Source organism: Chelmon rostratus, chromosome 3, assembly GCF_017976325.1.
Source record: "Chelmon rostratus isolate fCheRos1 chromosome 3, fCheRos1.pri, whole genome shotgun sequence".
In the NCBI taxonomy this organism is placed as follows: domain Eukaryota; kingdom Metazoa; phylum Chordata; class Actinopteri; order Chaetodontiformes; family Chaetodontidae; genus Chelmon; species Chelmon rostratus.
Window position 1 is genome coordinate 15170644 of NC_055660.1, and position 11761 is coordinate 15182404.

The 11761-nt window shown below is 41.0% G+C and overlaps 2 protein-coding genes across 3 annotated transcripts; one reads left to right on the forward strand and one right to left on the reverse strand.

Annotated features, from left to right (window-relative positions):
• Positions 1-75: 75 nt before the first annotated feature.
• On the reverse strand, positions 76-8638 carry hgsnat (heparan-alpha-glucosaminide N-acetyltransferase). Of its 2 annotated transcripts, none has more exons than XM_041933177.1 (18): positions 8457-8638; positions 7482-7597; positions 7248-7384; positions 6638-6756; positions 6461-6530; positions 6019-6088; positions 5687-5787; positions 5350-5426; positions 5193-5223; positions 4786-4946; positions 4526-4641; positions 4177-4298; positions 3608-3734; positions 3327-3413; positions 3093-3170; positions 2808-2878; positions 2233-2345; positions 76-1438 (listed from the first exon to the last, which is right to left on the reverse strand). In XM_041933177.1, the coding sequence occupies exons 1-18, from the start codon at positions 8623-8625 to the stop codon at positions 1257-1259; spliced, it is 1947 nt and encodes a 648-aa protein (XP_041789111.1). In that variant the 5' UTR covers positions 8626-8638; the 3' UTR covers positions 76-1256. The 2 variants fall into 2 exon arrangements, with proteins under 2 accessions (XP_041789111.1, XP_041789112.1); XM_041933178.1 differs by lacking the exon at positions 8457-8638 and adding an exon at positions 7936-8088.
• Positions 8639-9092: 454 nt separating this feature from the next.
• LOC121604255 (dynactin subunit 6-like) lies at positions 9093-11629 on the forward strand. The gene is made up of 7 exons (XM_041933726.1): positions 9093-9179; positions 9411-9475; positions 9608-9713; positions 9860-9945; positions 10063-10110; positions 10237-10379; positions 11186-11629. Exons 1-7 carry the CDS (start codon positions 9151-9153, stop codon positions 11276-11278), a joined length of 570 nt encoding a protein of 189 aa, XP_041789660.1. The 5' UTR covers positions 9093-9150; the 3' UTR covers positions 11279-11629.
• Positions 11630-11761: the final 132 nt, after the last annotated feature.

Below are 11761 nucleotides of genomic sequence, written 5' to 3' on the forward strand. Positions count from 1 at the left end.
TCAGAAAGACAATATTAGAACATTATTGTAAAACCCAGAGCCAAACTCAAACAACAGCAAAAATATTTTGGAATTAATTTTATTACATTTTTTTTCAAATGGTGAATATAAAAAATAATTGTAAAAAAGTTTGACTAAATGAATTCAATCAATTTAGACAGTACTAGATAAACAATTACTCCAAAGTCTCTCACAGCATTCAGATATTCTACAAACTGAACACATAATCTTGCAAAATGTGTTTAAAATAATATTTAGATTAACTTTCAGTCATAGAAGGGGGCACACTTATGGTGGGAGAACGGCAACATAGTTTTATGATGATTTAAGACATCATCAAATATATATTTTCAAATCCCCCAATTAACCTACTGTACATGGGCAACATACAGTAGAAGAGTTTTCTATAAATTTGGGGCACATTTAACTAAATGTGAGCGGCAACTCATGCAGAGGACTGCAAATGGGAAACACTAATAAAAGATCATGAAGTCTAAACACACACACACACACACAGATACATACATACACACACAACTAAGGACAGATATATTTCAGAGGTTTAACTTTCATATTTTAAAACCTCGACATACTGTCTCTCCTCGTTTTAATACCACTCCCATATTCCACTGCGCAGTGGATATGATGAAAGCTCACTACATTCTTGACAGCCTTTTCTCTTTAGTTGACATTGCTTACTGCCTCCTTCTGCTCTTGAAGAGTCAGTCTCACAAAAACCCACTTCAGTTTTCAGAGTAATGCAACAGTGCTTAAGATGGCAGCAGGGTTTCTTCGAAGGGGAAGTCAACAGGGGCTCGTTAAACCACTACTGCCACCCTGCTGCTGTTGTCTGTGATACAAGATGAGGAATGAAAACCGGCATCTATAACACATGGTCAAACAACAAATAAACGTGTCTTCATAGTTCGCAAATTCTCTAACTATTTTTGGATGAGTTCCTGAGTCAGTTAAGATATTTGGCAGGGATCAGCTGCTTTATATCTGAAGATCTTTGGGAAAAGACTTAAAACGTTTATGGTCCGATAGAGCAGTGACTAAAAAATGAAAACACTGTGAGACAAAAATGAGGTGCTGTTTGAAATAAGAAGCCAACAAATGTTTAGAGACACCATAGTTTTGACAAAATAATCAGTCTCCTGTTTCCCGCTTTCCAAATGGTTTTCTTTTCTGCTCTCCAAAACTCCAGCATTTCTGATGTAAACAATGTCCTCTGGTATTTTTGTCCAGCTCCGCTTCTAAATTTTCCAGAAAATCTTCTTTCTGTAGAGCAAGTAGGAGATGAAGACCCAACAGGAAGTAGCCACAAGGTTCTGGGTGAGGTGCTCAGCATGGGACTGGTTGTTGGCCATTCGCCAACGGAAGGGGAAGTACTCCTCAAACACTTCATGGCCCACGTACACCAGGATGGAGTTCATACCTGGAATCACGCACACAACTGAGAGTGAATCAAAGGCCTAATGATTATAGAGATTTTCCATAGACTGGTTAAAACAGGGACGTTGGCTCGGAGGAGCCATTGTGAAGCTCAGTGACAGTGTCTGACTCTGCCAAACTCCCAGCTAATCCAAAAATAGGCAAAGAGGTGGAGCGTGGGTGGAGCTGAGGCAGGCCGAATGAAGCCTGGTTGCTGAAACCTTGCAGCTAGCTGTCATTTAAGCGGCCATGTCCATAACTTTGCATAACTTTAAGCCTTAAATTGAGTAATATAAAACTTCACCCACCCATACAGTTGTCATGAACTGGGAAGTTAGCTATAGAGAGCAAAACCATTTTTTGTACCAGCCTGTAAACATATTATTTTCTACTATAAAGTTGGGCATTTTAACATGGGGTTCTATGGGAACTGACTCGCTTTTGGAGGCAGCCTCAAGTGGCCGTTTGAGGAACTGCAGCTGTTGGCAATTTGAAGTTGAAATGAGTACATTTGGTAGATATAATTTCTCTGTACTCTAACAGACAGAACATACCAGGAGTTGGACAGTTCAGTTGTGTAAACTTAATAATCATACTAATATAGAACTAAGATACATTTGAACAAATACCTCACCTCCAAATTCATATAAAAGTCTATGAAAATACTGTACTAGTCTGAGAAATAGAATACTGAATTGGTTCAAAGGTGATATCATGAAGCCCATTGTACAAAATGCATATTTTTAAAACAGTCTACCAAGCCTGAGCTTATATCTGACAGTACAGTGCAATGCTCACCAGGGTAGTAGAAAGGCGCCCCAGACCACCACTTCTTCACATCCACTGTGTAGTAGACCAGCACTAGCAGCACATATGCAAAGCAGGCCAGTGTTGTCACATAGGACAGAGACCTGGAAGTGAAATGATCACGCACATGCAGCAGTGAGACATTGTCCTTCAAATACTTACGGCTAATATCCCTGTGGGTGTGTTGAGCTCTCATTTGTCTGGAGTTTTTGTATCAATTCTCTCTTGTCTTACTTCACGAAGCTACTTTGATGCAAGAAACAACAACTGCAATTTAAAGGCTAAGCTGGGAAATGTCACCAATGTCACCAAAAAGATACCATACAGCAGAATAAATAACAGTATTAGAAGCACAATGAAGTACTACAGTACTAAAGTACAACAACATGCATTAAAACATAAGCCCTATGACGTCTGAGACATCAGACAGTGTGGTCCACATCCACAAAAAAGCTTGGAATATATCTCATTATTTTTGAAACTGTTGATTCCTGGCAGCAAACATTCAGTCAACTTCATTCAGTCAAAACAGTCACTGTGCAAACAAAAACAAAGGTAAACTTTACCAGAGGTTCTTGTTGACAGGAATGAAGCCCTGGTCTTTGGAACACTTGGTCAGAACTGCTGATATGACTCCCTGTGTGTTACAAGAGGCTTTATTATTCACTCAGAAAAGCCAAGGTAGTTAATAGTTAAGTTGGTGGAGTAAATCTCAAACCCTGAGACTGAGATCATATGTTGCAAAACAACAACACATTTAATATACTTTGAAATAGCAATAAATTGATATACATGTGTGCACATTCTGTAGAAGCATAAGATGTGATACAACAACAAGTGAATGTGCTTACCAACAAGAGGCCCCATATAAGAAACCTTGACATTATACTTCTGTGAAGATCTCTGTAGTGTAAGATTATTTTTCCAGCCTGGGGACATTCAAAAATACAATTAAAACATTTGCATTTTGATTCCCTTTGATTGTTCCAGTGACCTATATTAGTATACATTTTGACATCCTAAATATAAATAAAAGCAAGACACAAAAAGGGAGAGAGAGATGCAGACAAATACACATTACCAACCTGCAATCCAAGAAAAGTCATAAGGATAGAGTTGATGCTGCCAAGAACACCTTCTGGATCAAATGGAACACGAGTTGCATAAATCACCTGAAATCAATTGGAAACAGGGGCAGATGTTTGTAAACATACTGAAGCTCGAACACAGCTGACCCTTGCATCAACTGTAATATTAGCATGGTTGCCGTTCGGAGAGAAACCTGATATGGAAGGTCAAGCTTAACATCCCAAGTCATAAAAAGACTAAAAGCGACTTCTGTTGGTCTGTTTTGCTGGTCACTAACCCGTGACGAGGGAGTCTGGTAGATGTGGTTTTCTCCAAGCAGCCATCGGTCAAGGAAACCGGCCGCTCCACCGGTGCAGTTAGCATACAGGCCCATGTCCCCGATCCCACCTGGACCCAGGTAGCCCCTGTTAACAAGAGCGGGGTGCCGAAAGTGTTTAGATCAAGGTTGAAGAACAAACACGAAATCGAGGATGGAATTTTAAGGGATGTTATCAATTCTCATGCAAACTGCATGTAGAAATGTGAATTCTACTTATTTTTTCAGCTGTTAATTATTTTATCAATTTCTTTGCGATACATTGTCAGGGGAAGAATCATACTGCAAAAAACATATGAATACGCAGCAAGTTAGCATCTTACATTGCCAACTAGAAAGAGATTACAGTGCATACATCCACCCAGGCCGTGCAACTCTCTAAACATTTTGCAATTGAACCTGGGTTCACACACAAAAAAACAAAAGGGACAAATACTTCTTCAGAGGTGGACCAAACCTTGTTGCATGCTGAGCATTTCCCTTATTGGTGGATGCAAAAAAGACACACAAAAACGACCCGTTTGACTCACGTTGGGCAATCTGGTACAGGAAGTAGGAACGTGAGGCAGAGCCACATGATCTCTAAGAGAAGCACGCACAGCCAGGCCGGCCAGTACAGCAAGATGTCAAGACCAGGAGACCACCAAGTATCCTGGAAAACACAGACACTCCTCAATCAAACACTTTGTTCTCCTTCAAAATGCATCTTGCATAAATATACATAAACAAGACCAGAGGTAAACAAGACTAATGTTGGAACATCAGAATTAATTTACGCTATCCACAGCAGATATGGGAATTTTACTTTAAGTAGCTCATCTGCCAGCCACACTTCATAGAAAGTTAAAGCAGGAGGGTAACATGGAGCTGTTGGCTGACCGTTGTAAGGATGTCAACGTGACCTCTCGCCACCAACAGATCCAGGCAGGCTACAACTAGGTATGACCAGGCCAGGCGCTGCAATACACCCGGGATCCGCAGGTTGTCCCAAGACACTGTGCAGTGGATGAGTTGAGCACACGAGCAGGCAGACACAGACAGGAAGAAATGGCCACAGTTTTGGAACGGTATTAAAGGAAGTAGTATAAATCATCTAATTGTTTGCAGTATTGACAATGAAGAAGTGTGTTTATAGTTACATGGTCCCTGGCAGTAGTTCGGGTTGATGATGAAGACACCGATGACAAAGAGCTGCAGGCTCCTCCACACAATTTTCCTCAACAGTGAGCAGCGGGTGGAGCCTGCACGGAGCAGCGAGTTGATTGACAGGGCAATGGATGTCCCCATTATGAACACAAACCTGGCGGAGAAGGGAAACACATAGTAAAGGAAAACACTTCCTGACTGAAAGCTTTAGTGAAGGAACAAGGCAACTGATAAGGTTTAATACTGCGGTTTGATATTCTGTTCCAGTGTGGAGTCTGTTACTGTTATTATATATTTACTTTAATGTGTGAGAAATAAAGAAGTATTCAAGTAACTGTCCAGTTCAAGTGTGGAGTCAACTAATGTGCAGTGCTAAGATAGAAATTTAAATTGAGCTTACCAGGGGAACACTAGATCTGCAACAGTAAGGCCTGTAAGGAGATTAACAGGACATATAGGCTGCAAAATCAACTACAATACCAAGGCAGGTGTGAATAATGACTAATTTGTGACATAGTCAATAGTTAAAATTAAAAGTACAACCAGGTGAGGCTCACCATTCCAGCTTTCGTGTCTAAAGAACCAGTACCGCCCCCCTCCGTAGTTCACAAACACCATTATGACCAAGGAGATACTGACAGGACAAAGAGAAAATGCATCATTACTGAAAGTCAGTGGGCACTGCAGGCAAGAGATTATATCAAACAAGGTAAGCAAAGTTACATGGACATTTTTGAAATGATGCATCTAAAAATATAAAAGAAAATATAGTGAAATGGTTCACTTGAGGCAAAAAAAAATCCCCTTGAAAAAAATAAATACAGCTTTTAGTCACTGGATCCATGATAATACTATCAGTAAGGGCTCATTAACAAGTGGGGGTAGGGGTCCTACCCTCTGAATGTGTCCAGAGATCGCAGCCTCTTGCTGGGGTTGGGTGGCGGAGGGAGGATGTTGTCAGTGAGTGTTACTGTCCTGCCAGGGGAGCCCAGTTCCTGCATGACGAAAGTTAAAAGTTAATAAAAACATTGTTCAACTAGAAGCATACACACTTCTGCACACAACATTACTAACAAATAGTTTAATACAATTCCCTTGTGGTACTTAAAAAAACTCTTCAGTAAAGCCTGTTTTAGTGGTAAAATAAGATATTTGGTTACTTATTTGAAAGTAGTTATAGTACCATCTCGGCTAACAGGAAAAATGCCTTGTACACAAACACTCACAGAATTGATGAGCCTCTCTGTCTCCATGGAGCTGCCAATTCGGAAGAGGGCAGCCTTCACTGCATCAAGCCTGGACAAGAAGCAATCAACCACTTCAGAAGTAATTCTACAGTACACACAAGCTCACAGATCACACTTGAGACACAAGAAAGCAGCAGCAGGGCATCTCTATGGTTGGCAGTAATCGTTGCAAGAGACGTTTGTGCCACACCGATGAGACAAATATCTCAATTCGTTTTTTTTTTGTTTTTTTTTAAATCTAGTGAAATCAGGCTATCATTGATTTAATACATCATGTGCAGATTTGGTTTGGTCTGGTTTTTGCATGTACACATTACTGTGGATGTTTTCTCCTCATTATTAAGCTCATCACACTTCTACATGAAAAGTTACTGAATGAATGGAAAATAACTAAACAATCAATTTTTTTTATTTTACTCACCCTAATATTGTTTTTCCAATGGCAAACACCACGGCCAGTCCGGCAAAGATAAGAAAAGCTACCAGGATCGCTGCGTGGAGAGAGTGGCTTGTTATCTCAAAGTGGCTTCGTATAGCAAGTTTGAGATGAAAACAGCATCAAGCTTAGTATGAATGCATTTATGCGCGCAAGACTCACGTATGTAGCTGTTGACGGGGTCTGCATGGGTCACTAGGGAGCAGTTGACCACTGAGGAGTCGTTCAGGTTTTTCACCCACAGAGAGTAGTTCCCGTGCTCCCCAAAGTGAAATGGAACCCTGCAAATGAAAAACGATAATGCTTACCAGACAGCAAATCAGCCATACTGATTAATATGCTTTTTTATAACAAGGTAGGCAGTTGACGCACCACGCTCACCTTGACAAAATGAGCGAGAAATTCTGCTGCGTGCCGAAAAAATGTAAATCATGTCGACTAAAAGGTTGAATTTTACAGTCTGCTCTTTGTAAAAATGTCCTTGACTTGATGAATGGTCAGGCAAAGAATATTCTTAATAAGATGTGCCGCAGCATCTCAACTGCGAAGTGGAACTGTGAATGATCTGTGAGGATCCACAGATATTATGTTCATTTATTCACCCATAATTAGCCCAGATGTATTAGTGTGTCCTTGAGGGTGTGCTGCCATGTAAGATCATAGCTCTATAACCCCATGAAAAACATTTATGTAGATTCATACATTTATACTGTGTATGTGTTTTGATATTTCCCGCTCTGGTGTATGTGCATGTCCATGTTCATCGACTTACGTGCAGAGCTCCAGGTTGACCGGGGTGCTGTTGAGCTGCAGTGTAATTTCATGCTGTGTGCTCACAACGAAGTTTACTGAAGTGGGCTGACCAGGCCTGGACCCTTCAGGTACCACCCCTAACTGCTGGTACAAACACTAGCACACATGCATCCAGAATCAGAACACCATGGCCACCCTCATCCGAAAAACAACTCACTTAGCATCAGAATCAGCTGGTGGAGTGTGAGCCTACCTGGTAGCAGTGCTCTGACATCCAGGACACCACCACCTCAGTGTCCAGCTCATTGTTGACTGTCAGAACTGCCTCATCCATCCTCAGGACTATGTGCTTGTGATGGGGGAAGCCAGCTGGAGGGAGAAATGGCAGTACAGTGCAGATCAAACGAGATGTGTTAGCAAAGCCATTTGTTGAAAATATGCAGAGAAGATGCTACAGCCTGCAGTGTAGCTGACCACACCCAAATGTGAAGCCACTGATCACTGAATTTACGTTAGGAACATTATCCATAGAATTACAAACCCATAGCAATATGGTCGCTACTGAGCTGGTTGGGACCAAGAGCATATGAAGTAACCCCAGCTACATGCTGACAACCATATTGTATAAGTCACAGAAATCATGAAGGCTTTGCTTTCGGATGCCTTCGCACAGGCTACAGCTGTGCAACTAGCTCTCCTTCACTTACCTCAAACCTATCGCTGTGGACGAGAGACCTATTTCAAGTCAAGTGTGTGGTAGCTAAATGGGTTCCCACAGTGAAAAAAATCCCCCCTGTCCAATCTAACTGTGAGCTACTGCCAGTCGCCTAGAAGAAGAGGGAAGCATGTGAGACAGCTGAAATTATGGCTGCCGAGCCCCATGGTCACATGCTGAATTAATCCGTAAACTACCCCCAGGAGGGAAGTTCAAACAACTGGAGCTCCTTCTTCTTGGACTGTCAAACTGTTTCCCTCGCTCGGTGCTGTGTTGCCTTCATCTACAGTTAGCACCGAGCTAACTGATTTAATGAGCCAATAATTAAATACTTAAAGTAACACATTTATCGTGACCAATCTTAAATTGGTTGTTGAAAGCTATCGTTATTGCTGCAAGCACATAAAAGGGTGTAAAATTGGGCTGGACGTGAGGTAATTAGCTATAGCTAACCTAGCTACGGGGCAATACGCTGCCATTACTTTCCATTTGTCAACAGTCCCGGGTACTTACAGGTAGATATTTCAGCTGTCAGTGGTACAACGCAAACGGCGACAACCAAAGCAACGGCAGCAATGGCAAACATGTCATATTTCCCTGGCTGTGTCATGCCGTTCTGTCTTGCCTTCGCCCCTACGACTGAAGATGCGTCTTTAAACTTTTTTGGTTTCCTCTTTGCCATAGCAATTGCCACTTCCGACCTTTGCTTGTTTTGACATTGTAGTGGGGGCGATGAGGGACAAAGTACGCTGTTAACGGTACCTGTTTGTTGCCCTCAACGGGATCACTACTTATGGATCAATCCCACTGTACACCTGTTTTGTAAGAACTACTGTGGTAACCATGAATGGATGGTAGCATGTGTGATGTTTGTGATGAGAGTTAATCAAACTGTGCCTTCATCCGTTTGGATATGTGGTTTTTGATGTTGTAAACAAGAGGGACTGCCTGAGATCTCACAAATCAATAATAAATAAAATATGTTAACACATATTTGAAGCGTCTCTTCCTGATTATTTGCTGCAGACTAGAAAGGTGTTGGAAATGAGAAGGGCTGCTTCCCGTTACATATTCAGAAACATAATGATCAAGGAGGAGACGTCAGGCCCAAGTCGGCTGACGCATGCGCACACGCTGTGTTAGCAAGGATTTCAAATCGATAGTCGAGTGAATCAACGCCGTCTCCCACCGGACTTCACCTATCACAATGGCAGATAAACAAAGTGCTCAGAAAAGGTAATATTGTTATTAACCCGTTAGTAACGTTTCACTGTGACGCTACAAATGAACTATAAACAAAACGATGATTAAACGGCCAAAATGAACTAACCTTGTTGCTAGTTAGTTTAGACGACAAAGCGACTTGGCTAGTTAGCACTGTTAGCTAACATTTCATCCACCCATTCTCACCACCCATTCTCACTATTTTTCTGTCATGACTTCGGTCTCTTTTTTACTCTTTTGCAGTGTCAAAATAGCCGCTGGAGCGGTAGTTTGTGTTGAAAGTGAAATTAGAGGAGATGTGACCATAGGTAAGATTCCTCGCTTTAGTTCACTCGCAAGTAGTCAACTGCTGACTTGACAAAACGTGCATTTTAACTTAAATCGGATCAGACTCTTATCCACTCTTACGTTACGTTAGCTTTTAAACTCTGTTTCCTCAGGCCCTAGGACAGTTGTCCACCCAAAAGCTCGCATCATTGCAGAGGCAGGACCAATCGTAATTGGAGAGGGCAATTTGATCGAGGAACAAGCTCTGATCATTAATGGGTAATTTATGATTCCTTATACTGCATGTACATCACTGTTACACACACACAAGATGAGTAATCTGTGCATCATTTGGCCAGTCTCAGTTTTAAAATCATCCTTATCTGCATCATAATAATTACAAGGTTGCTTTTTCTACCCTACAGTTACCCAGAAAACATCACACCAGATTCTGAGGTGGAACCAAAGACGATGACCATTGGCATGAACAATGTATTTGAAGTTGGCTGTGGTATCCTTTTGGCTTGCCTGACTGGTCCTATTCTATTTGTCAAATGATTTCATATTGTAACCATTTCATGAATCTCTACTGTCAAAAATGAGTTCAGCCTTAGCTGACAACTAACAGTGTCTCAAGCCCTGAAAATAGGGGACAACAACGTGATTGAATCTAAAGGTGGGATATTTTTGCATCTTTGTGCTTGTGCTTTTGTGTGAGCTAGTCACATCTGCAGAGAAGGATGGAGCATTGACATGGACGAGGTCACTCACCGTATCAAATATCCTCTGTTTCGCTGTCTAGCTGACGTTGGCAGGAATGTAATCCTCACCAGTGGCTGTATCATTGGAGCCTTCTGTCAGGTCAACACCTGTGAAGTCATACCTGAGAACACGGTCATCTATGGCTCTGGATGTATGAGGCGGGTTCAGACTGAGAGACCACAGGTATGGATATGCATGTTTGGGGTGTAAACAAGCTTGTGATTAGCTTTTTTAATTAAAAGCGAAGCATTCCATTATGTTTTGTGTGTACAGGTGGATCATTAAAATGTAGGTGTTGATTTGTTGTTTTAGTGGATTGCAAAGTAAATGCACAGGTTGAAGTGCAAGTGCACCCACCTCTTGTATCTAGCATCTGTATAGACAATGCCCATTTAATAATTTCAGGCACTTCATTTCTCACTAGCATCAAAAGCTGGCACATTATCATTCTGATAAACATAATACTGTACATGAATATGTACTTTATGCTGGCCAATTCCCATAGCAGACCTGTTGATCTTAAACATGCACCTAGAAGCATTTCTTTGACCTCCTCAGTGGTGTTTGTCATGTCATGTGCATAAATATTAATAATAATGTACTTTTCAACCATGCATGTACAAAAACACTCTGTATAAGGCCAGCCCCTGTGTTTTTACTGCCCTCCACTAACATAAAACTGCAGGTGCCTCTAGGTGGTCCTATGAGAGTTTCGCAAGCAGCATGCAATGGGACTCAGGGCACATTAGGTTTAACACAAATGGTACAAAAAATTTATGGTACAGCTTTTTAGCTTTTAATTTCCATTGTCTATTTTTTTTTCCCATGTTCGACTCAACCTGTCCAGGAAAAGTCTTTTTCAGGTTGACTGTGGTCTTAAGTAGTGGTGCAGTTTTCAAACATGGCCGAGGTCTGAGTATGCAAGTTTTGTGGAAAAACACCAGTTATGTCCTCAGCTTATTAACGTGTTTGTTTTGTCGTCTTTACAGCCCCAGACTCTTCAGCTCGACTTTCTGATGAAGATTTTGCCAAACTACCACCATTTGAAGAAAACCATTAAAGCAGGCCACAGTGCCAGCTAAAATATAACTGAATGCTTTCTAAGTTGAATTGTAAATGGTTAGCAAACCTGTATTTAAATGGATCTTGCTGCAAAGAAGCATGAATGTATATAATTATGAAATATGTACTTAGCTTCATCAGTGCTTTTTTGCACTTTCTTAAATCTTTTCTACTCAACCGCACCAGCTGATTAAGCATTTCTTCTTTATCTTGCTGTGCTGATGTACCCTTTTCTATGATTAATTAAATAATCTCAAAAAATGCTGCTGGCGGTCACTATGTACTGATTTATGATCGCAGTGGTTACTGGAATTTCATCAAAAGGTTGAAAATAGTGCAGAAAGAATGCATAGGAGTTAGTGATCAGAGTGGACATCCACACTTTGAAAAAGAAAATAAAAAATAGTAAATAAAACATTAAGTATTTTCATTGATTTTCAATTTGAATCTTTACATGCGACACCTAAATGTTAGCATTTCAAATGGTAACTGACAGAACTGTC